Source organism: Oreochromis niloticus, linkage group LG20, assembly GCF_001858045.2.
Source record: "Oreochromis niloticus isolate F11D_XX linkage group LG20, O_niloticus_UMD_NMBU, whole genome shotgun sequence".
NCBI lineage: Eukaryota > Metazoa > Chordata > Actinopteri > Cichliformes > Cichlidae > Oreochromis > Oreochromis niloticus.
Window position 1 is genome coordinate 21,988,947 of NC_031984.2, and position 26,718 is coordinate 22,015,664.

The 26,718-nt window shown below is 41.8% G+C and overlaps 1 protein-coding gene across 1 annotated transcript; it reads left to right on the forward strand.

Moving 5' to 3' along the window:
* Positions 1-997: 997 nt before the first annotated feature.
* ctnnbip1 (catenin, beta interacting protein 1) lies at positions 998-26,345 on the forward strand. Its single transcript, XM_003444906.5, has 4 exons — positions 998-1,226; positions 12,165-12,279; positions 12,817-12,907; positions 22,984-26,345. Exons 2-4 carry the CDS (start codon positions 12,184-12,186, stop codon positions 23,040-23,042), a joined length of 246 nt encoding a protein of 81 aa, XP_003444954.1. The 5' UTR covers positions 998-1,226; positions 12,165-12,183; the 3' UTR covers positions 23,043-26,345.
* The last annotated feature ends 373 nt before the right edge of the window (positions 26,346-26,718 follow it).

Consider the following 26,718-nt stretch of genomic DNA (forward strand, 5'->3'; position numbering starts at 1 on the left):
ACAGCCTGAGGTATCTTATTAAAAAACTATTACACACGCAAGTGACTCAGAGATGTGCGACTGTGAGTCTCATTTAAAAGCATAATACAACATAATCCCTTTGACCCAGGTTGAACCAGGTGACTCCTTTTTTTACTTTTATTTTTATTAGTATTATTTTTCTTTTTAACTTTTTAACTAGTTATAATTGCAAACTATAAAAGCTATGCTTGTGTAGATATAAGTAAAGCTTATAGTTATATGAAGCTATAAGGTTCTAACTTGTAGTTAGAGACTCATTTATATTTTAATAGCCATATGTATGATGATAATATATGATAATAATTACAAAAAAGAAGATGACGATGACAATGGAAATAGGATCTTAATAATTATGATGATGATGATAATGATGGCTATTAGTATTATTTTATTTTATAATGGTTATAATTACTGTTATTAACTACATTTAATTTATTTTTTCTTCTCTCTCTCTTGAGCCAAGAACTAACAAAAGTAATGCCTGTGTTCAGTTTTTACGCACTGCACATGAAATACACCTTCAACATTACCCTGTGATTTTGTTTTTTTAATTGAATGTATGTTATTTGTCTTTAAAGGCACAGTTTGTCTGTCTTGTCCTATTTTGTCCTGTTGTTTTGTTAGTCTAGTATTGAAAAAAAGGCATAAAGAGTCTACACCACAGTTTACCCTCCAAAATAAAAATTAATAAATAAAATTAAACAAAATAATTTAAAAAATAAATAACCAATAAATAAATAATTTTTATGCTCACAAACTCACATGAATGTAATTTAACTCAAGTTTATACTTTTATATTACTATAGAATTTTTACTATTTATGATTCCTGTAACTTATTAAGAGCTAGAAATACCTTCTGTACATTCTCACTACTTTTGTATTAATTCCAGCATCACCTTATTTATTTATTTAAAAAGACCAGCCATACAGAGATCCGAATTTACCCTTTGGTGACCCGGCTGTCGGACTCAGACCACTTGTTTCACGGCTCAGACGGCACTGACGAGTGTGCAATGATGGCTGAGCCGGTGGCGCCCCTGGTGGCCGGCAGGGGTACCGAGGAGCCAGCAGGAGAGTCGCTGCGTTGAGTCAGTTCGCCGTAGCTCTGCCGACTGGAGGGATGTGACCCCGGAACAGGACGCCCTCCTACAACAACACACCATTCAAACAGAGCACAGAAGAAAGTAAACCTGGACCAGGAGGGGTAAGCACAAATCTCCAGTTTTCTTACGAGGGAAACGTTGTCAGGGGGTTTAGGAACGACGCGTGTGCTCGAATCCCAGCGTTTGCACCTCTGGCGGAGCAGCGATACCTGGATGGTGTTTGCACCCATAGGAACTTCATTCAGGCTTTTGTCTGGGGCATGCTAGCGAGCTAGCTTGGTTGGTTAGCATCGCCCGCTTTGCCAGTGTGTAGCGCCTGGTTGTTGTTTTTCTTTTTGGTGGAGACTAAATGAAGCGGGTGTTCACGTTAAAACGAAAGCCACGAGTGTGGTCCGTACATTTTTCCTTCCCTTGAAGGATATAGCTTAAGACCCGCATCGAAAACGGACTGAGGCTCGCCGCTTGCTAGCGAGAGCGCTGCTACAGTTTGAACAGTCTGCGTCCCGCAGCATGACAACGGAACCAGTCCACGGTCATGCGTGCCCACCTCTTAGAGAAACAGCTGTTTTTATTTCACTCTGGGCTTCCGGGCATTTCTGTTGCTTTATTCACATTTGGGGAAGATTTAAGAAGACTTGTAAATGACCCTGCGATATCGTAGCTGTTTGAATTACTTGCACTCACGCATATGGTGTTCACAATATTGTTCATACCGTGTCTCAGATAACGACTCCTTCTGTTTCCCGCAGGAAATTTCATACGGTGCACACTACATTTGTCCCAGTCCCCAAACACCCACCCAAAGGCAATGCTTGGACTTGGAGTTTAACATTTAAACATGAAGCTCCACCAAAGCTTTTTTGGCCACTTTCTTGTGTTCAAGTTTGCTTTTCACATAACTCACAAGGCTGCTTTTCTATTTTTGGACGGTCTCACCCATGGATGCATTATGCCACACCGTCAGTTACCCATGTCTGCTTACACCACCACCACCACCACCTCCTCTTCCTCCTCCTCCTCCTCCTACATGTCAGAAAGCTGACAATTCCTAGAGTGGCAAAGCTGGCATCCTGTTGGGAGCAGGGCATTGATGAGTGTGGGTGTTGGGGCTTGGCCACATTGGCAAGCGCACTTGAAATCTCCTGACGAATACCAGTCACGGACCGCAGTAATGTAAAGCCTGCCTTAGTTTGCACATTCTCCTAGCTGTCTGGATTTCTCAGAGAGATTAGGACCACTGGCCTCCTCTTGCTCGCTGCTCTTAAGCCTCCTCGAGCCCCGAGGGGACCTCATCAGCTGCCTGCCAGCAGAGTTTGGGAGGCAATGCTGTTTTATCTCATGACTGCTTGCTCTGTGTTTGGCACAGCACTTGTCATCCTGTCAGCATTAACCAGGCCACGTAGTAGACTTTTGTGGATTGACACCGTAACACTAGAGCTGCTTGCGTCTACTCGTGGCTTACACGCCCAGTCTCATTCCCAGTGAACACCAGTTTTGATTTTTTTTAAAGAATTGGACTTAAAAACACTGTTTTATGGAAGTTAAGAGAGATGCTCACGTCTGTCTGTTCTATTGTTCCAAGCACATAGATCTCATAAATCAGAATTCAGTGCCCTGCATTTAACGTTGGTTCCTTTGAAAATCTTGCAGCAAGTGCCCTCGAGGCACCAGCTTAAGGCAGCAGCTTCCATTTCAACCCCTTTGAGGAATCTTGACGAGCTAGCTTGACAATTTCTGTGATCGTAAAAAAAATAAATAAATTTTTTTTCTTTTTTTAATATGGTACAGTCTGTGGGAAAAGTGGCTTTATCGAATTAGGCGTAACAAGACAAAACCGCAGAATCAAGTTGTGTGAATTTTATGTAGTGTTTCAGCAAAACCCTTTTTTTTTTAATTGAAAGGAAAGCTGTGACATTACAGATGTAAATTAAATATTTGCAATTAAATTCAAAACCGTCTAGGAGGGAAAAAGTGAAGCCAGGATAGACGTATAGAATTAGCTGAAGAATAGTTGAATACATGGAGAAGCCCCGCTAAAGCTTGAACAGTTGGGCAGGGTTGAGTTCATGCCTCACATGGTGACAACAAGACATGACCTACTTATCAATCATGTTTCCACAAACTAGTTCACCACCATTGTCCCCCATTTACTGTTGCCATTGTTGGGAACACTGTACATGTGAAGAGGTGACAGCATGCAGACAGACACAAAGTTCAAGTCGGAGCCTTTCGGCTTGCTGTGTCGGGACCTCGATCTGCCCTGTCCAATAGGGATTCAGTTTTCTGGGTGTCAAGTTCCTTATGTGGGATTTTTGGCTATGACAGTTTCAAATTTTCACACAAGGCCAAAACACTCTCAATAAACCACAAAATGAAAATTACACACGATGTTGATATTTAATATTTAATCATATCAGTGCATGCTGCATCCCTGTTGTGTTAGTAGAGAATTCACAAAACTGATAAGATTGGGCTAAATTTGCCAAACTACACTGTTGAATGGCAACATTGTGCCGTCCTAATTCCAGTCAGCTAGTTTTAATACACACAATGACCTGGGTACCCATTGGTAGAAAAGAGCATGTGTTCGTAAATGTGTGTACCTGCAGCAGCACAGCTGCTGTGCAGAACCAGGCCAGGTTGTTGGCAGCTCAGCTGGCAGCCACACCAAGCTTACTTAGGTTTCTCACACATTTGCTCGGGATGTTGCAGCAGCCCGTGACTCCATTCAAGTTATTTTACCTTCTCGGCTTTTCCTCCCCCGGTTGAAGCTGTTGACCTCTCAAGAGCCCTGTTCAGTTGAGTCCTGCTCGCCAGAGGAATTTGATTTGTAAATCAGATGTCATGCATCATGTGAGCAGCTGATTGCAGAGCCAGTAACAGTGGAGCGAGCTATGTGCGACTGGGTCGGTGCACTGTGGCAGCCTCCGCCCTGCTTGACCCTCAGCAAATGTGAAGACCTATCACATTGCATCCTGTAATCCCTGGCAGCAGACCTTCATTGCACTGTTAGGCCAGGCCAGAGTCCTGAAATGGTCTTGAGAAGTTTATGTTTCTCAGAGACACTAATGGGCACCAACACACACAATCACAATTCAACACAAAATATTCAGCATGCGAGCAATAGGCCCGTCTCTATTTTTAAAGTGGCATTACTGAATGTGTAGTGGCTTTTAAGCGATGTGGCACTGCTGTGACATTTGAATCAAGCATAATCTCATTTGCTGGAGTGGTAGCAATCTTTAACTGTGCACTTTTATGACAGTAGTCATTTTAAAGTAAGGCCTTTGCTTGTTATTTCCATCTTGGCAAGCATGACACTAATGTCCCATGTTTCATCCTGATAACAGGAGAAAACGCACTGATGAAAAAAGCAATACAATGTGATCTGTCATTCTGGTTGTTTTACGTGCAGAAACTAGTGGAAACAATAATTGCCTGAATTTTTTTAAAAAGTATATATAATATTAGTGGTGCACTGTAGCCTCACAGCAAGAAGGTTTCTGGTTCTGGAATCAAGTTTGCATGTTCACTCTCTGCCTGTTTGGTTTTCCTCTCACAGTCCAAAGACATGTCTATTAGGTTAATTGGTGATCCTGAGCTGGTTGTTAATGTGAGGTAGATAAGAAGTTTAAAATGTGTAAAATACTGAAGGAATGCATCATTTGAGTGCATATTTCATAACTCGTTGAACTTCACAGTCTAACCTGAGATTTATTTTCCTGCACGTTTATCATAACAGTATTTAAATTTTAATCTGAAAAAAGTATTCATAGAGACATTTTACTAATCCAACCAAATATGAGCTCAGAGGTGGGCAATATAGCCCAACAGTTATATCATCATTTTTCAAGGACGTTTGCAATAATGATATTTCTGAGGATAGTTTTATTGATGTTTACAGCTTGCAGGCAGCAACATTTATTAGTGCAAACAAAATCGTTCTTTTGAAATGAGCCGCTGTCATGACAGAATACGTAATTCAGAGTGTGAATCTGCTGAAACAATGTGCCAGCAGTAGCATTGTGGTGCACCAGTAGGGCAGCAAGGACAATATAGTCACATATTAAAGCTGAAATTAAAAAATATTTTCTACCTGATATTTTTCTCTGTTTGACCAGCTGCTTAAAGCCCTCCTTTTCCACAATGCAACCCCATCAGTAATTTCCCTCCACCGTTTGCTCTTCCTGTTGTATGGAGTGCACTTAGCCGGCACTCCGGCGATGCTCGGTTGAGTCATTTGTTTACTTTTGGGTTGCACATCAGCAGCTGCTAGCATCTCCTCACACACCTTCGTAGCCTGGTTTTACACGACTGTGTTTCTTTTGCTTTGAGTGGTGAAACAAATTTGTTGTTTCCACGTTTAGCGAGAATAGTTTTGTGGGTACTAAATAGTCATTGGAGGCTGGCGTGCAGCTCCTGCTGTCAAAAACAGGATCTGGCCTTGTCTGATTTTTGTGTGCACTGGATAACATAAGCACTTTACATGTTTAATATATTATGGATTGATGCAATATGACACTGTTTTGTCAATTTTCTGCCTGTACTATCATGGATGGTATGCTGTGGCACAGCCCTAGTATGACTTACTGCAGAAGTCAGAGATATTTAGTCTCTTACCACGTGCAATCAGGGCAGGGCATCAGATGCCATCTCAGTACTTTTGTTCATGTATAAGACAATCTCCAGTTTAAGCTAAAACTCATCTATGTTACACCCTGATACCTGTAAATATGTTTGTTTTATTGAAAAGGAACAATGCACTTTAATTGTTAATGACCATCTAGGAACATCATATAAATGGGCCAGATGTATGCCAGTCATTACACCAGCATAAATATCCCACAATGCAATGCAGTAGTACATGAAAGAAATTGCTAGACAGAGATTAAGAGAGCTGAGATCTAAGTCAGTAGCTCTTCCTTTGAAGTGTTTAAATATATGGTTTCACTTTGCTAGGCGTAATATACTTTTAAAATTTTTCCTAATCTTTACTTGGTTCATCTTAAACGAGGTTGGGTTACCATGGTAACATATCTCCAGCCAGTTCTCAAGTAGTGATGTGAATGTACTAAGTAGTGCATCCGTAGAAATGCATGCTATTGGTAATTCACAGGACAGGCTGAACAATGGCACATAGCTTGGGATTTCAGATGCAATGCCACATTAATCAAAGACATCAAAGAACTTACACAACAGTTTGTCGCAGTCTATGCCCACGCCATGCTGCATAACTGCACTTGTTATTTGAAGGTTTAAAAGCCATAAATTATAGAGGGTTGAACTGAGATTGTTAAAATGAGCACTGTAAAGATACACACTCAGTACAACTGGGAATTTTAGTCCATTTATAGGTCAGTCATGGACAAAAAACTCTTTAAAAAAATCATAAAATAGAGACAAAAACATGATAAAATGCCAGGCATTCTCATTTTTAGACTCTTTAGTTTCAGTGATGATTTAGTTTAGCTCCACTGCCTAGAGGGGCTCAGAGAGCCTGATGTCTCAGCTCAGCCCAACAAGACAACACTGACAAAAGCACAACACAGGCAGAGAGGGGAGGAGATTATAGCTAGATCAGCACAAAAGAAACCCTTTGATTATGTCTGGAATATTAGCCGTATGTGTCTGGGGCTGGCTGAGTATCCCTCGAGGGATTAGCTTTGAGCCAGCCCACCTCTAGAACCTAACCTCGGGAACACACAAAGGAGTCTGACAGGATCCTTATTGTGGTCCTTGAAAGGATTTGAGACGTTACACAGCAGAGCACACCAGAATACTGCTAGCATGATCCTAGTAGGCAGCAAATATCACTATGCCTAACCATGTTTATATTCAGAGCATTTCAGCAGAGCAGGAGACAGTTTTACTCCTAATATTGCATCTTTAATGTCTGAATTTTTTACATACATATTAAATCATTATTACGTTTTTTGTTTTTTTAAATCTTCTACCTTATTGTGCTGATTAAAAATATCAACTTTTGAAGGCATGTTATCTAGTGGTAGACACCAGATGTGTTGTCTACTGATGAATCACAAAATGAATGTTGAGATCACAGCAGTTGGCTTAGAAAACTAAATACACTGACTTTCCTTCAAAATAAGAAGATTTTGATGAGCTAGCACAGGGGTGTCAAACTCCAGTCCTCGAGGGCCAGCCTCCTGCTTGTTTTTGAGGTATCCCTGCCCTACCTGCGGCTGATTACCTGGATCAGGTGTGCTTTGCCAATAAGAAGCTACAAGGGCAGGTTAGTTGGAAAACAAGCAGGACAGTGGCCCTCGAGGCCTGGAGTTCGACACCTGTGAGCTAGCAGCTAGCGATGGTCGGACTCCGGTGCACCCATTTACAGTGTAGAAAAATCTGGTCAAAGAGGCGTTGCTGAAACTTGGAAACAAAGCCTATGCGAGAAAAACCAGGATGTGGAAAAATAATGATAGACACTCTGGACAGATGAGTCAGAAGTTTAAAATATTTGGTTCTAAATTTATGGTAGAAGAAGAGCTAAGAGCACTACAACAGGCAGCGCTGAAGAATATAGGTTCTTGAACATTTGGGTCTGTGTTTTGGCAAAGAATTGATCAGAATTAGTGGCAAATGCAGTTGTTGTGCTGGACTATGAAGAGACAGGTGAGGAGGAAATCAGACAAGAAGCCAAAAGTTCAATTTGCCAGTCCTAAGCTCCTCTGCTTTGAACATGAGCTTGGGGTAGTGACAGAAAGAAAGAAAGAAAGAAAGAAAGAAAGAAAGTAAGTGCAAGCATTGAGTTTCTGCTGTAACGTTGGCTGGCATAAGTGTTACAGAGCATGAGAAGTACTCAGGCATCCAGAGTGAGCTCAGAGTAGACCTACTGTTCATAAGTCTGATCCAGATGCCTCCTTGACAATATTGTTAGTGGTTTTCTGTGCATGTTCTGAAAACCCAGAGTAGAACAATCTGCAGGTTTTTATCTATCACGATTGATGGGTTTTATTGACCCCCAAATTAATTTGTGCAGTGTGATAGCAATCCTGAGCATGTAGTCAGATTCATGAAGATTTGGCAACGAGAAGAGCCGACAACAGATGGCGTGGCCCCCATGGAGCCCCCAGCATCAAGGAGTCATTCTGAGATAACATAAAGAGGCAAGACAAACTAAATCCACAGAAAAGCTGCAGCAGGCACTCTAGGAAACACGTAATGACCTTCGTGCGAAGGACCTTTCAAAGATTGATGCTGTTAGAGGCATAAGGTGGTCACATCTCACTTAGCAATAATGTAAGTTTTGCACTGTGCATGAAGTCACTGACTGAAGTTTGATGTGGCTTTTTTATTTGTCAGATATGTAAAAGTAAAACCTGCATGATATAAACATGATTATATGGACACATATTATTATAAGCTTTGAAAATATGACTTTACCCTACTCTGGTTGGTTGTTTGGTTGGTTTTCTGTTTTATTTTTAATATGTAAATAAAATAAAATACATTATACACGGTAAAAATAAAAGGGAAAAAAACATTAATTTGGGATTGGTATCTAAGTGTTTATCAATTTAAAATCAGACAATATACATATTGGACTACATATTCTGATTTCTGCTCTCCCACTGTCACAAATTGTTTCCTGTTATTTAAGCTTAGTTTAGCTTTTAATCCAATGATTTATGATTTTGTACTTAAAGCCTTCACTGAGAGCATCTACAGAGTACAGGTGAATTATTGTTGGGTAATTATAAACGTGGCTGGAAAATCAGTTTTAGTAGGATTGCATGTGTGAAACTACTCGATCCATAAGCATCTTCACCGCATTAATTACAGCATTGTACATTTTGTAATCCGGTTCAGTTTGTACCAGAGCTGTAATTATTTTATTTTATTTCTGTAGCTGCTCTGCTGCCCAAAATAGTCATCTGTGAATTAATCCTTCTGCTCTCTACCAGCCAGGAGAAGCAAGGATGAAATCTACAGAAGATTCCTTTTTAAGTGACTCTCAAACACATTATGATAATGTAAAAAGTATCTCTGATCGTCTTCATTTACATTTCCCACATTGTTTCTAATTTCTGTCAAAATTGTCCTTATGGGAGTATGCGGCATGTTTGTTCTTCTTACAGCAGATATTGCTGTGAATGTGAGATAAAATAAAATCATTTCAGGCTGATAAAAATACAAATTGTAACTCTCTAAACAGTAGTGAGGCCGGGTAGACATAGTGCTAAATATGGACAGTTTTTAAACTTCAAAAGGAAACATCAGAGGATCTGAAATGCCTCAGTCATGAAAGCAGTAGGCCTATTTATACAGATGGTGAATTGTGAATATGTCGGTCCAGCAGCAGGAGGGGGGAAATGGTTACATTGTCACATCTCAAAATATGACAGACAACTGATGGGTCTTTGTTCCATCATCATTTCAGCCTTCATAGATCTCAAGACAACACTTTTTGGCAATTAGTCTAATGTTTCACTTCAGACACTCTCCTCATCCTCTACTCTTTATCTAGTCGTATTCAATGACTGTCATATTCCCAGTGTGCAGGCAGATCGGAGCTCCTGAGTTTCATTCATTCTTCATGCTGCTCGTCTACGTGCTGGTAGGTCTCTTTCCGGGAGTCTTAGCTCTTGCGTTTGTCTGAGGCTAGGTGCTCGGAGAAGTGATCAAACGTGTCACTGACACCTTCCCGGCACCCTCTACCAACATCCTCCCTCCATCACTACCCCCATCCGAATAAATTCACACAAGATCACCGCCAATCCCCTGAAGGTTTACTGAGCAACTGAACTGATGCTGGCAAGCTCGTCTCAGTCTTTTCATGTCTTTCTTGCTTTGAGTCTTCTGGAGCAGCTCTCCAATTAAGCTACGGCTGATGCGCAGGTTGAAGGGAATAACTAATGTATTTATCTGCTCCTCGTTCAGCGTCCTGCTACTTCCTTTAGCTGACAAGGAGACGTCAAGTGCTAGCTACTTGCAGTAAACAGTCACCAAAGATTGCTATAATTACAAAGTGCCAGAAGCGTGGTCTCCAGCTGCTCTGATCTGGATGAATCCACATGCTCACAGTGGCAAATGCTAGCAAGTGGCCTACGGTACCCCATTCATCCTCTTTCCCCAGGGCTCTGGAAAGGGGGAACAGCAAGCCAGCTCCTCAATTAAATATAACCCTACATCAAACGGCCTGTCAACATGCATTAGTGGTCCTTTGTATAGATAAGAGGCCAAAATAAATTGCCAGTGCTATCATAGTCACTGTGGCTTTTATGAAATATTCTCAGAAGAACAAATCCTGACATGCATGCTGATATTTTCTCTCTATTAAATCTTTTTTTCCTCACATAATTTATCCTTTTTAATGAATTATTTTGCTCTTTTGTGTGAATTGTTTCTTCTGCGTGTTTAGCCTTTGCGGTTAAATTAAGGGTTGATATGAAGACGTGCTGTATGCTTGTCTGGTTGGTGCGGCATAAAAGAGATCTAATGTGACAGCAGCCGACCTTGGCGCGTGTGTGATATCACAGCAGAACCTTTTCCTGTCACACACATTGGCTTTGGCAGCTCCTTTTATCACCTTCTTTTCGCTCCCAGTTTTTTCCCCCCTTTGCCTGTTTTTCGCATCTCTGCAGACTGACAGTGAAAATAGGTCATTAGTTAGATGGAGAATAAGAGATGGAAACAGGCAGGGGCGAGCTCTGTGTAAAAACTGCCGTGCAATATTAATGATGCTGCAAAGAGCCAAACCTGCACTTTAACTATACAAAGTAGTCTGGAAGTACTGGAAGACTGTGGGTGTGGCTGTCCGGTGGGATATAGATATATATCTATATATCAGAACTGCCTTAATTTTTGGGGGCTTTCCAAGGTGCTGGAAAGTTTCCTCAGAGATTTTTGGTTCATTTTGATATGATGACACCACACAGTGACGGCGACTGTGGAGGCCATTTGAGCACAGTGAACTCACTGTCACGTTTGAGATGATTTAAGCTTTGTGACATGCTGCATGAACTGTGGCCATTAAGGGTTGGACATTGTCATGAACAAAACTCAGGTAGGCTGTTGAACCTAAAATCCTTGATTATATTCTGTTGCGACACGGACATCTGAACATATGTTTGCCGAGTAGTCATTCCTGTTATACTTTAAAATCTGCGGCCTGTTGTGGATATATATTTGGTACATTTTTATCTAAATTTTAATCTAAATCCTCTGTAGGAAGCACCTGATGGACAATGCTGATGAAATTTACATAAATCGTACCCAACCAGACTGACCAATGCAATAAGTACAATGAAGGCTAAGGTGTGGCACAAAAATATTCTCCGCACCATTACAGCACCACCAACAGCCTGGAAAGCAGGATGGATCCATGCTTTTGTGTTGTTTGTGACAGTTTATGACTCTACCATCCAGATGTTGCAGCAGAAATTGAGAGTCATCAGATCAGGCAACATTTTTCCAATCTTCTGTTGTCCAATTTTGGTGAAATTAAGCTTCAGTTTCCTGTTTTTAGCTTACAAGAGTGGCACCGGGTGTGGTCTTCTGCTGCTGTTTATTCTCACCTGCTTCAAGATTGGAGGTGTTACACTAACAAAGATGCCCTTTGACATACTTGACCTTAGCTTTTGAAAAGTGGTTGTTGTAGATACTGTTGTCTTACTGTTCAATTGAAGCAGTCTGGCCATTCTCCTCAGATCCCTGATATCAGAAAGGCCCAGAGAACTGCCACTAACTGGATATTTTCTCTTTCACTGACCATTTTCTGTAAACTCGAGAGAGGATCAAGTGGGGAAACTCCAGTAGATCAGTCGATTTGTGTCTTTAGTTTGGTCAGGTTGAATTTCTCTGTAATTGTGACATCTTGGTAATATCCACTGTCATACAGAGTAACACAAATGCCAAAGATACTCGTTGAAATGGTCTAATCTTTATTGCCTAATCACTCTTTGAGCTTGGCTCTTGTCACACTGTGTCACTGAAACAACCCAATTGTCTCATATCAATACTGTGTTTGTGTAACTGACTTTCACAGATCTTGTGTAATGCTGATGTGTTTGTGTGTCCAGAGCCACAGGAGCAGGGGGGATGAACCGCGAGGAGGCCCCGGGAAAGTCTCCTGAAGACATGTACATCCAGCAGAAAGTGCGGGTCCTGCTCATGCTCAAGAAAATGGGATCAAATGTAAGGAGACACATTGATTACCACAAAACTTTGCCATTTGAAATTTCAGATTTAGGCATGCACATAATGTTTGATTCCCTATTGTCCAGCTAATGCACACTGTGGTTGTTGCTTTAGTTGGCAGAGACACACATTATAATAACCTGAAATCCATTCCCTAGCCAAACCTTCAACTGACCTATGCAGTTTGCAAAGGTCATCACCTAATAATTATGTTGTCAGACTGGTTACCAAGAAACAACAACAGAAGATAGTCCTCAATGACTCAGTTTATTTGGCACACATTTTGTTTGTTCAAGCAACGTGTGCTAAAGGAGCAGAGAGAAGAAAAACAAATCAATTTCTGTGAAATAATTAATGTTAAAAATCAAAATATTTTGGATCTAAATTGCCTCATAGCTGTTTCTGGGAGAATTGCTATGTTTCACTAATCAGCATGTTGAACAGAAGTATTTGACTTAGTCTTTGAGGTCAGTATTTAAATTTACTTTTACTTGTTTTGTGATTTTTAAAGTCACTTTGTTTACTCCTCTTCAGCTTACGCCGAGTGAAGAGGCTTTTCTCCGAAATTACGCAGGTGTGGTCCACAGTCAGATGAGCCAGCTACCGCAGCACAACATAGACCAGGGTAAGGCTGTGACACATGCACGCATGCACACACACACACACAGTTTAAAGGTGCAGTCATTTTAGCTGAGGCATTTTTTATTAGGAAATACTTGATCGTTTAGTTGCAAAATACAGTCATGTGAAAAAGAGTTTTCTCAGCACTTCATGCTGTTCTGTGAAAAACCGAACTACGCCCTTACTGCTTCCACAGAAATTAAGAGGGCAAGTAGCCGCTAGGTGCTGTTAACCAAAAGCACTTTATTGATTGATTATAAAATCAGATCTGTTTGTCAGTTTGTATTAATTTAGGTCTGGAGCATTAGGTGTTTAACACACTGCCACACTCTTCCGTGGAAGAATGTCTCACTAAATTCACCCCAAGGTCAGACTGTGCAATACACAGAGAAATTGCAAAATAACCAAGAGCTACACATCAGACTCTGCAGGCCTCGGTTAGCATGCTAAATGTTGAAGTTCATGACATTACAATTAGAATAAGACTAAACAATTATGGCTAGAAGGGTTGCCAGCAGAAGGCCTCTTCTCTCTAAAAAGAGCTGGGCAGCGTGGTTTAGGCTTGCAAAACTGCATCTGAACAAACCACAGGACTTCAGGAACAATATCCTCTGGACAGATGAGACCAAAGTGTAGATGTTGGTACTCTAGACTCAAATGCGAGGCCGTCTCCCTGACAGTGGAAGCTTGGCTCACACCGGGTCATTCAACAGGACAATGTGTTGCAATGACCCAGACAAAGTCCAGACTTCACCCACATTGAAATGTAATGCCAGAGCCTTAGGAGAGCTGTACATGAATGAACTCTGGCAAACTTCAATGAACTGAAGAAACTGTGTAAAGAAGAGTGGGCCAAAATCCATCCACAATGATGTGAGAGACTGATGAAGTCATACAGAAAATAATGACTTCAGTTAATGATGCTAAAGGTGGTTCTACAAGCTGCTGAACCATGTGGTGTGCTTAGTTTTTCACAGGACTGCAGAAAGATGGTTTTGGCACGCCCCAGTAAGTTTTATCCACGGTGAAAAGAAAATCACTGTTATTGTAAAAAGACAAATTTTTAACTATCTTTGTTTATCAAATGGCAGCGAAATTCATAGAGATTAGGTACCAGCCCCATATTCAACCCCCAAAGGCTCAAAACCTCTGTTGTACTCCTATTTTGCATATCAGTATAGTTCTAATTTTCATATAGTTTTTTGTAAATGTATACAAATCAAAGGTGTTTATGGCAGCGTGCTATTGCTAAACATGTATAAAACATTAGCCCACAGACACCACCCTTAGAGGAAAAAATGCTGTGCCCCAACCAAAAACGAGGGGAAAATCCCTCCACGCGCATCATCCTTTACAGTCTGCACCCCAGCAGGCCAAACTGGTATGCTGACTGTGCACAGGAGGCCGACTCAGCAGCCCACCAGCGCTGCGAGATTACTCACACTGCAAACAGCATGACTGGCTGGAAACAAGTGACTCATCCTCAGCGCGAGCACGTCATTAGTTTCTCCTCTTCTTCTCTTAATGGAGAAAAGTTTGATGTTTGCTCGGTAAATCACTCTTCATTACAGATGTAACCTTACAAATGCTGATCATGCCTTGTCAAGACAGCAGAGGGTGCTGTTGAGCTTTCTAAACCTGTCTGTGGTGCTCCTGAGCTTAATCCACCTGAGGGCGCTATATTTAACAAAATGGTATATGTGAAAAGGCACTGCAGTTACCTAAAAAAGCAGCAGCACTGTTATTTTATTTATTTATATCTATTGTGAGAAGACTTTAGCTCAGTCCAAAAACACATCTGTGAGCTCGGAGTCCCGCTGTCCTCCTGTAGTGACCCTGCTGGGGCTCCGGTCTTGCTTTGCCCTTTATGATATTGGGTTCCCCAGGGGAGCTTCCAGCTTGGAAAATTGGCTTTGATGCTTCACCCACAGGGAAGTGTTAGGTGTCCTTGTCTGCGTCCTTGCTCTGCGGGGAAACAATCATGTTTGAATTTAGAAACATCACATTTTCTGCGTCGAAGGGATTAGGCTGTGATTATATAAGGTGTTGAGTAAGGTGCAGGTAAAAGGTACAACGTGCTGCTCCGTGCCGCCGAAGTACACTGACATTTTGTTAATCGCGCCCTCACTGTGCAGTGTGGGACGCGACATTGAATTTTTAATATGGGTCATTGCATCACTGATGATGTGTATTTCATTATTAGACTGCGTTCCTTCATCACGCAGCAGAATATAAAGAACTGCAGCAGACACGACGTATGATCGTGTCATATATTTCAAACTACAGCACCCGAATGGGAGATCAGTACTAGTTTGAAGTCATTAATTTATGATGGACATTTTTCTTTTTTTAACTGCAGTCTAGCTGTCAGTTTATGCTGCTGTGCTCGCCGCCTCTCACTCCATGCAAAGTCTTTGCTTTGTCAATAAAGCTAGGAAGAGTCTCATCAATTATGGAGGAATATGGCGCTCCAAGTCTGCATTATACATCACAGAAACTGACACATTTAGTGTCATTTGGCAGCGTGCCACTTCCTCGGTGTGCCAATGGATAGTTTGTGGTCTGCACCATGTCTGAGGTATTGTGATTAAGCGTCGTGCAGATTGCTGAGAGTTAATCTGTTTTAAATATTCAGCGCTGTGCTGAAGGACAGCGGTTTGTAGGGATCAACACACATGGGATCTTTTCAAATGGTGTGAAGAGAAAGTCCAGTATTTGATCTCATTTACACTTGGTAATTGGGGAGTAAAAAAAGATGAAAGGAAGTATATTTGTTGCCTGGTAATGAGTCACACAGCAAGCTGATAAATATAGGTAATTATGCTAATTTTATTCATGCACTTTGAGGAAAGGGCGTTTGCACTAGATTGTATTTGAATGTGTATTTCTGCTGCTAGACAAATTCTCAACACCTGTACCGAGAGGTTTGACTCATGCTGTACTCTCTCTAGTTTGCACTGCTCACACTTCATTATAATGACAGGAGACCTTTTCCTTCATCCCGTCGGATGAACCAGCAGAACTGTCTGTACCAGCGAGCCATCACACGGTGCAGCAGCCAGACACACACCTCAAGGCAACTGGTGTTTGTCTTTCTCATACTGCATTATTGAAATACAGACAACACACAATTATCAGTTATCGATATTATCTCAATGCTTCACTCACATTATGATATTGCTGTTTTTCACATTTTTGTGATATGCAGAGCTTTGCAATTTATCGCCTTTATTATTTCAAGTTAAACTTGTGAAAATCTTTTTATCCAATAAGATAAAGTTATCTTCAGTTGTTTGGGGTTTTCTTTGGTTGCTAAATGAGATTGGCAAGGATTTCAACACTGTTACTAAAACATGTCATAAATGTTGCCATAAGTGAGGGTGGGTCAAGCTGGCAGTTGCATCTCCATAAACGTCTGGTTAATCTCTGCAGCAGATGCTGAAGCTACAGCTTTAATTGTTATTCACTTCGTACTACTTCAGGGGTGGATATTGATAAAATTTTATCAATACCAGCATCATGATCATGTTGAATTATAGGCCTCATTTTTTATTGAGTTTTTCTGTCTGGGGAAAAATTGGTCTGCCCATGTTCTCAGCGTCACGAACGGGTGACACGGTCATCAATACTGGTACACTTTCTAAACTGGGACTGGTTTGTGATTCGGTGAAACGCAGCGTAGTTTGGCCATGCTGACGCAGGATGCTCTGATACCAGCACCCTCAAGGGGTGTCAGCATGGAGCAATAGTGTCACACATGGCGTCATTGATCAGGTGGCGGGGTGCTTAGAGGATGCTGCGTGCACAGTGGAGTAGTGAAAATGTCCTCTGATGTTATTCGAAATCAAGATTAGGTTGTCTGCAAGACATCTCCTAAGGTGTAGCTCTACTGATGTGACTGAGGGATAACATTAGGGTTGCTGTCTGCTTAGCACGTTCTAGTGCAAAAATGATGTGCAGCAGAGAAGTGTTCAGTCTTCATCGTGTCTGAGTGGACGGAGTGGGAATGTAGCTCAGGACTCATTTTCTCAGACTCTGCTCAACTGTCAGATTTTTTTTACTGGTTCTTCCTTGTGGGGAAAAAAAAAAAACCAACCAAACAAAAAACAATGGAAAATCAGCTTTCTGCCACTCATATTTCTTGTAAGAGTATGGGTCACTGGATTTGCATTTCAGATAGTTTTAATTGGCTGATTACCATACATGCAAATACAGAATTTTGTTTTGCAATTTTAATCAGGCCAAAGAGGAATTCTCTGCCGAAGGCTCCGTAGCTGAGATGGGGTTTTTTTTCCACACCTTAATGAAGTTGTTTTTTTTTTTATCTGCATTGAAGGATAATAAACCATGCTTAAATGCTGTTACCATGTTTGGCATTGAAGTGAGAACTCCTGAAGTTGTGTTTTTGGGCGCTCCCTTTGAGTGTTAATTGCCACTTTTTGACTAATACTGAACAATAACTGTGTCTATTTAAAGCGAATTAACACGTTATGATGCAGAGACCTCGTTGACACACTAGTTGACGCGCAGTACAGGAAATACAGTGGTGTTGTCTTTGTATTCAGGCTTTTTATTCCTCCTCTTTAACTCTTTTATCCACAGCTTTCTGTAACTGGCGTCATGTCACTTTAAACAATACGGTTTGTCAAAACCGTTCATAAAGGCAGCAGTCTCTGGGCTTGTTATCCTTTCTGATTTGACGAGGGAAGTTTATTCCTCCCAGAAGGATGCCGCATGGCCTCAACAATAGAGGTGGAGGAGTGGGGTTGCCGTGGCAACCTCAGATGTCCCAGGAAAGCTGACCTTCCCTTCTGGGTCTCGGTGGTGTTGTGACGTGCTACACTGGTAGGATTGGAGCAGGTGTCATTAAAGGGCCAGCTGAGGGCCAGGCTGGGGTGCTAATTACACAACCTGGGTTTCTTTCTGTCTGTCTCATCCATTCATTCACCGCAGCCATGTTTGATCAATATATTCAGACCAGGTCAGAGCACTGAGCAAACCCCCTCCCCCTGCTTTGTTTGGCTTCTTGGCTTGGCCATAGCCGTATCGATCCTGGCTTTATCCGATTCCTCACTGCAGCATGAGTCTCCTGCCCAGCACTCAGATTTATTAAGTACCACGTCTGCCTCAGTTTCCCCTTATATCTCTATTCCAAATCTGCCAGTAGGTGTGTTAGAGTATGTCTGAAAGAACTGCTCTGTAGCAGCTTTATGATCTCCTCAACCAAAACTGACTTTTAGTTCTTTTCTCTAAAAACAAATGTTGTTATAAACAGATTAAATCTATCTGTACAGCCTAGAAAGGATAAATAGCATTAAAATAGTCTTTTTTATTTTTAAACCACAAAGTTGTTGAGCTTTATTATCTTGTTTAAAATGACAGTTTAAAATTGTGTTGTTGTAATAATTACTAAGCAGTAAGAAGTACAGGGCTCTGAGCTGACAGACCCACTGTGTTTGGTAAATATTTTGAGCTGGACCACACACACTTCCCCGCTGTGTGTCACGCTTCTTAACTCGCCCCTGCTGTTGTTGAGTTTGGGGGGATGATGGGTGTCCCACGCCTTTATCCCCTGGCCTGACCCTGCACAGATTGTGACCTGAAGTAGTGTTGGTGCTTCCTCACTGCTACACTAGAGTCATCATGTAGAGGCTGGAGACACCCTCAGGAGTGCAGCTTGGCGCCTTTGACATCAAACAAACTTCTTTTTGGGTTAATTCATAGTTTTCTTGTCCTCTGAGGTTTTTCTGCAGGCTTGTGTGTTTTGCAGTTAATCCCAGGCAACCAGATTTTGATTTGTAGTCTCAGAGAAGCGAAAGGCTGCTTGCTTATGAATATGTTCATGTGAACGCATTAATGTTCTTATTTTGTTTCTTTTGGTGGGCTGAGCACATTTACTGTCGCTGTGTTCATATAATCCACCATCCGGTGTCGTGCCGCTCGCGTGTGGCGAGGAAGGAGCCAGTGTGAGGTGGGTGGGGGAGCAGGAAGGAGAAAGGGGGCCGGACGCAGAGCTGCAACGAAACAGACCGAAAGCTTTTTGCTCATAGGCCGCAACGGCAGTGATGCAGTCTTGATTTTTATCTGTCGCTAGGCAACAGTGTTGAGGGACCTGACGTTTCCATTTTGTTGGCTAGAGCTTGTTTGTGTGTGTGTGTGTGTGTGTGTGTGTGTGTGTGTGTGTGGCAGGGCAAAGTGCTCAGATAAAGCCCTTCCATCCATCTGTGGAAGTATTTGGAGAAACTATCGGCTGCTTTATTCTGCCCAAGTTGCTCAGAGCGTGACGTGAACCGCCCGCTACACAATAACGAACTCCCATCACACAAAATAATTCAGGCAGGCATTTATTCTGATGAATGGCTGTTATTACACGCTGGTGCACCAAAACATGATCCGTGCTATTCAGCAGAGGTGTAATTCAGGTCGACTCTCCTATTGTGTGGTATTACATAATTGTCTCTTTTTCAAGCACCATTTATCCCCACGTGGTGTCTCAGAGCAGATGAGGTTTGTGTTATGAGCTGAAGTCAAGCAGCATGTTTCTGATGCTATTTTTTTTCCATCACTCTGTCTAGTTTCCTCTCTCTGCGCTGCCGTTCTTTCTTGTAGTCTCTTTTGGGTAAGCCAGGGAGCTCCCATGGGAGGGGGAGCTTGAAAGATCATATTAACCCTCCGCCCCCCAAAAAAGTCTTGATCTCGTCAAGCTCCAGGATGACCTGAATGCGCTATAGAAAGATGCAAATTATTTTCCCAGAGCGATAGCCAAATTAAAAACAAAATTCTGTTTTTCTTTTGGTTTTTTTGGAGGGTCTGCGCCGTCTGATGAGGAGGGTCCGCCCTTTGTGCCAAATACATGTGAAGGCTCACAGTCCCTGGCCTACTTTCATATCTCCATAATAATTAAATCTAACACACACTTCAGGGCTGAAGAGAAGAAAGGCTTTTTATAGCAGGCACACACGAGGTGCTGATAGAGATTCTTCTTAACCATTTGAAAAGGTGTGGAGCTCGGTGTTAATGAGATTTCTTAGATGTTGCTTATTAGATGGTTTTTATGTCATCACATGCTCATGTATGTAGATGTAGACTATTGCACCTTGCTATCGTTTTTCTCCTCTCATCGTTGAGGTAGTGTTTTTTAATTTAAGGTTTTGGGAGACATTAATGGGGTCTCCCACGTCGTTCTCAAATGAATCAGGTTGGGACATTATCTGCCGCTAGCCTTTTTCACATGTAACACGCAACAGTAGACTGGAAATACTCTATTTAGCTTAGATGAGGGTGCTGCCTGCTTAGAGCTTGCATAAGGGAGGACACATGACCCCCAGTCACTCGTTGTGATTTAGCTAAGCCACTGTATTATCACATGGGTGCAAATCAGCCTCTCCGGCATTACTCTGACTTGAAGAGCTGGCGGAGGAAATGCCCATTGACATCCTATCCAGCAACAGCTATGCAGTGGTGCAAAAGTACTTGATAGTCATGTGACAAAGAAAAGACAGCGTCTTAAAAAACACAAAATCTAATAATAACAAACAGTTATCTGCGCCTCAAGAAGTAGCAGAGGGTTTGGAAGTTTGCTGTTTCTGGAGCATTCAGGTGTGTTAGCATGATGCCAAGGAGGAAAGCCATCAGTCGTGATCTTAGAGAAGCAATAGTCGCTGGTCCAACAATCTGGGGAGGGTTATGAGGCCATTGCCAAACAATCTGAAGTCCATCATTGTGCAGTGAGAAAATGGAATAATATTGAGGACAGTTGGCAGTGTGCATCCCAGCAAATTCACCCCAAGGTCAGAAAAACAAAACAACAAAATCAACCCAAGAGTTTCATCTCAGCTTCTGCAGGCCTGAGTTAGCATGTTAAATGTAAATATAGCTTGTTTGGAAGCTTTGCCAGGAGAAAACCGCTTCTCTTGGGTTTGCAAAGTTGCACTTTGAGATCAATAACCTTCAGAGATACAAGACCAAAGTGGAGATGTTTGGCCATAACACACAGTAACACATTTGCAGCAAACCATTTGCCCGCATCATTTCAGCACAAACATGTCAAACCAACTGTCACCGCAGTGGTGGGAATGATGATTTGCGCTTGTTTTGCAGCCTGTATAAGTATTTTAGAGTCAAATGTGAGGCCATCTGTCTGACAGCTGAAGCCCACACTGCCTCATGCAGCAGGACAGTGAATCGAGCAAACCAAAACATCTGTAAGAATAACTGAAAAAGAAAAGAATTAACATCTCGCAGCGGTCCAGTCAAAATCCAAACCTCAGCCTGATTGAAATGCTGTGGGGGGACCTTAAGAGAGCTGTGCATGAATGAATGCAAACACACATCAATGAACTGAAGCAATGATGTGAAGAAGTTGTGTTGTCATGTATGTAAAACCTTAAAATTAAAAGAGGGAGAGTACTTCCTTTTTGACAACTAGATATTTTATTCTTTGTTTAAATTCTCAATACCGGAGTGCTTAATATGAGAGAGCAGCTGAATATAAGAGGCACTGAATTACCTTTGTATATTTTATTTAATGTTATGTAAACAGAAGTGGAAAATGTATATCCACTTATGAGAGTAAAAAAACACTCTCAGTGGGTGTGTGTCCAAATCACTTGACAAATCACAGTTGGCAGCAGACTAATGAATGATTTCTTGTTAAGCAGAAGCCAGCTGAGAAAGTCCTTTTTGTGTAGCTGGCAGGATTCATTAGTTGACTCAACACAAATGAGGCTGTAATTATCGGCTGGTCCTCATTAAGGTGGCAAAATGAAACGAAGCACAGAAAGAATAAAGGAAATGGTAAACACTGCTATTTTTTCCACAAATTGGAAATCAGCTGGATTCTCTCAAAGTTTACTGGCAGACACACTTGTACTACAGCAGAGGACACTGACTGGTGCTGAAGCCTCAGATTTAAGTGTTATCATTGTAAAGCAGGATGCAGGAGGTCAGCGAGCCACTCAGGGTGTTGCAGTATCTCCAGTCAGAGTGCTGTGATTTCAGATTGAGGAGGGTGGGTTCCCACGGTAGGTGATACATACATGGCGATACACGAAATTACCTGTATGAACCAAAAGGATTTTCACGGCAGGGTATTCCCCTTCGGCTTTATAGTCACAGCTGACAGGATTTACAGGATACCGACGGCATCCTAGGACCTGTGGAAAACGTGTCTGGCTTCACACTTTGAACTCAAACTTGTTTTGGGTTATCCGATAGCTCAAAACATGTGGAAGACTTACCGGGATAGATGCATGTAGCTAGAAGAGCGGTGCAGTTTGAATGCAAATTGATCCCTCACGGCAGAGAGCGGCGTTGTTTTTTGTGCATGCAGCCCAACAAATGTTTCACACATTTGACTTTTTTGTAAATGCACCAGGTAACTTTCATAAGTCTCTGCCCGAGGCCTCTTCTCAAATCTTTCATGACTGGCGCAAAAGTTCCTTAGTATTTCTGTATGGTAGTGTTTGCACTTACTGGTTCTGTACCTAGTCCAATATTTAGACCAACTCTAAGAAAAGGCAACAACACGTTTCCTGTTAGTCAGAAAAGTAAATAGTTTCTTTTACAGCTTATCTTCTGAAGCTGGAAGTAAAGTTTCCTTCCCAGTTGATAATAAAATCCTTACCTTTTTTGGTTTTCCATCATGTCCTGTCCGGGTGGCTGCTAGAGGTGGGAAATATAGCCTCAAAACGATATCCCGGAATAAAGGAAATTTACGATAATGATATTTCTGACAGTCTGAAAAAGAAAAACTAAATAGCTTTTTATCGATGCTTGCAGCTTGTGCAGGCGGCAGCATTTATTAGTGCGAACAAAATGAAGGGCATTTTCCATCCTTTTCCAATGTGCTGTTGTCATTGATGACATACTACCTCATTCAAAGTGTGTATCTATTGCCACAAGGGCCCAGTGCAACAGTAGAGACACAGCATAAGTCAAATGTAAGCGCACAAGTAGCCCGAGTAGTGTTTTTTTATTTCTTTTTTATCCTTTCTGTCGTACTTTATCGGTCGATGCTGCTGTTAGATAAAAAGCATGTCACATTAAAAGTTTGCATTTGTGTCTCACGTTGGTTCTCAGGTGCAGAGGATGTGGTGATGGCGTTCTCACGGTCAGAGACGGAGGATCGACGACAGTGACCCTGGCTCCCGCACCCCTCGTCCCACCCACCTCACCCCCAATCCCTCCCTGCACGTGATCCACACCACCTTTAAACTCCACAAACACGACCCCTGCTGAGCTCAGGAGAGGAGGTGAAGGGAGGATGCCTGAGAGGGACAGAAGAGGACGGGAAGAGACGGGGCGGGGGCTGCCTCACCCTCCACCCGGCCTTTTCCACCCCCCGACTCCTCCTCGTACAAGTCGGCGCACCATTACCTGAGATGCACCCAAGTGTGGGTCACTGCGGGCTGAAGCTTTGGCACCAAGGCAGTCAGTGAAAACACTCAGATCGTGTGGATGATTATCATTGGGTTTTTTGGTTTTTTTAGGAGGGTTTGGATGTGTATCGTTCTGTTTGTATTGAGACTTTTTTTTTTTTTTAGCAGTGTTACATGTTGTATCTGCTGTCGCTGGTAGAATTGACCAGCGGGCTGACCGAAGCAAAGAGAATTATAGTTTTGGTCAAGCAGCGAGAGCGATGATTGATGAGTGTTAGAGGAGAGATTTTGATTATTTCTGCTTACCCCGGCTGGGCTGAAGTTGTTTTTGGTTTAGCTGTTGTGTTATAAAGGCTTTTGTTTGCTTTCCATCAGGGGCCTCATTTATAAACATGAAAAATGCAAAATGCTCTCCCCTACAGATACAGATGTTAACTCGACCCTGCATTCTGGAAATACAGTAAAATACGTTGAACCCCATCAACAGGACAAAAAAAAGACAAATATATTATTTATAGTTCTGCGGAGATGTAAACATTCCCATTAGTGGAGTCTCCATGTAATTTAGTAAACATCCATCCACCCTTGCATTTTTCTGCCACTTATCCACATCCAGCTCAAAGGGAAGGCTCTCTGAGCTTAGATGCTCAGACCTCCCTCCCCCACAGAAGCTGCCTCCAACTCTCCTACAGGGACACTGAGGCTTTGCCGAGCCAGTGGAGAAGATGTTATCTCTCCTAACTGGACATGCCCGTAACATCTCACCTATAAGTAACCAAGTGCTCTGGACCACCTCAGCTAGCTAGTTTTAGATGTGGAGGTGACAGCAGGGTTACTGTGAACTCCTCCCAGGTGATTGAGCTCCTCACACTATCTGTTACTCTGCTTGTCTTTCTAAGGAAGCTCATTTTATCCGCTTGTATCTGTGGGCTCATTCATGACCCAAAACTGTGCACGAGGGTGGGAACATAGACCCAGTGTAGACCACGCCAGCCCATGTGTTAATCTCCCGCTCCCTTCTTCCCTTCCTTTGGGAGCAAGACCCTGCATTAGTTTAACTCTTCAACTAGTCACATCAACTCATTTCCATCCCAGAGTTGGCACCCCATCCTTTTCTGCCAGACAACCACGTCAGATTTGGAGGTGCAGATTTTTAAATTCGCTCATTAATACTGCACAGGGAAATGTCATCAGCTAAGCCACAGCGTTAGCGTGGGCCGGTCGCGGTCCTCTCATTAGGTTAGCCCAGAATGTTTTCAAAAAGAAGTACAACTTGAGATCTCCGGCATTTTCCGTGTGGCTTGCATGAATACTACTACGATCAGCTGATTGATGTGTGTAGTAACACTCACAGCAGGCCCGTCATTAATCATTCGTCTTTGACTACATGGGTTAGCAGGCTCACGGCATGACCAGCGAGGTCTATGTAAATGAAAATCTACACGTTTCTCTTTTTCTTTTATTTCTTTGTGAAGTCCATGGATCGGTTTATAAATGAGGCCCCGCTTGTTCTTTCTGCCGCTTTGTTTTCGACCCGCAGGCTGTAAAAGAGCGAAGCAGTGCTTTCCTCACGAGGGAAGAGTTAAAAACACTACCGGACGTAATCACATCAATCATGAAACACAAGTGTGCACGTTCACCCCAGACGTGACACGTAAAACATTTTTTTTAATTGTACAGATAGTTGGGAAATAGGAAACATGAATTAAGTGTGCCAATTGTTTGACTTTTTTAATTTCTTTATTTTTTAAGTTGTAAGATGAAATTGAGCGTTAGGAAGGAAACGGGCTGTAGTTGTAATTTATTGCTTACTGAGTCGGCTGTTCAAACGCACCATTAAAGGTGGGAGAACCACAAGTCGCTCTGCAACATCATCAACCATCCGTGGCTCTTTGCTCACACTAAAGTCACAAACTCTAATTTTTAACTACCTGTAACTAAAGACATGGCGCCAAACACAAGAAGTGCGCGCGATACTCAGAGAATTTAAAAACCTTTCCGCTTCCTTTTGCTTCAGCTGACTTTCAGAAAGGTAACGCAAAGCGGTGCGTTTCTAAATCCTCCGGAGTATGTTTCTGACTGTACTGTATCTATTGCACTATTATCAGTGGGATATTTGCAAAAAAAATACATTTTGATATTTAGCACAGAGAGTCTGTTTGGTTCAGTGGATTTGAGAACAAAAAAAACTTTGTAAACACGTTTTTATCCTTTCAGTGTTTAAAAAAAAATAAATAAATCTTGTTAATTGACTCAACTGGAATAGCTAAGCTGATAACACCGGACATGCTTTTATTTTCTAGTGAACTGCTCAGTATTAAATGTGTTTAAGTACAGTTTGTTAACTTGTATAACTTAAAATAACTGTAATGTTTCAAAGCCGAGCATGTCTGCCTCGTGGCTTTTAATGTTCATTCAGCCGAGGATCTTCAAAGCCTTGCCACAATGACCATAGTTTGTACATTCTTGATGTTTGTGGAAGCTACTAGCTCTTTTAAAAATGTTTCTGGAGAAAGAAAAACCACCAACAACTAAAAAGATGATCTCTTTTTTTATGGGTAAGTGTTATCCAAGTGTTATATCCTGTTGGCAATAACTTCTATTTGAATGTCCTCAATCGTCGCAATGTAAAAGGCCAACACAAGAAATTTGTCTTTAGGTTGACTTTTATTTTGAAACTTTTTTTTTGTTGTCTATGCATTGTTTTGTTTTCTTTGTTTCGTTCTCTCTGAGGTGTCTTACTGTACTTTTTTGCCTATCAGGGTTGTTCTGCAGCCTTTTATTCGAGTTGTGAGTGAATGTCAGTTTGTGTGAGTCATTGAACTTTCAGCATGCTGTTGAGTTGAGACTAGGACTGTGCGTCTTTTTACTGTGATGACCTGACGATGGCTAAATTGTCTTCTTTTTTAATGTATGTGTGTTGCCTTTGTTTTGTTTTTTCCCCCCTCTCAAGTCGATGTTAATTAGTTGGTTTTGTTTTGTATGGCTGCTGACCATGTCTTGACTCAATGCTTCCAAATCCTATACCAACTGAACAATTAAAGAACTTTTAAACGGTGAAAACATCTTCCTCTCGTTTCTTCCTGTTAAAGTCGATTAAAACTCAAAGAAACTTGTTTGTCTTCACGTGAGGCCAGATCCAGGGAACAAAAGCATTCAGGAGTCATAATAAGGGCAAAGTCACGGCTGTTTGTGTTCAACTTATCTGCCTTAGAAAGAGAATTAACCTTGCCCATCCACAAAACTCGCTTCTAGAGTATTAGGGTTTAGTGACACCAGCAAACAATGATCACCTAAATGTGTTTGAGGGTGCAGTTGTGAAGTTTTGTTGAAGAGAATAAAAGATGGACAAATCTACTGTGACATCTCCCACTGGTTTTGTACTCTGCAATTTTGAAGTGTCATGTTTTTATTTTTATCTTTGTTTATGCTACAG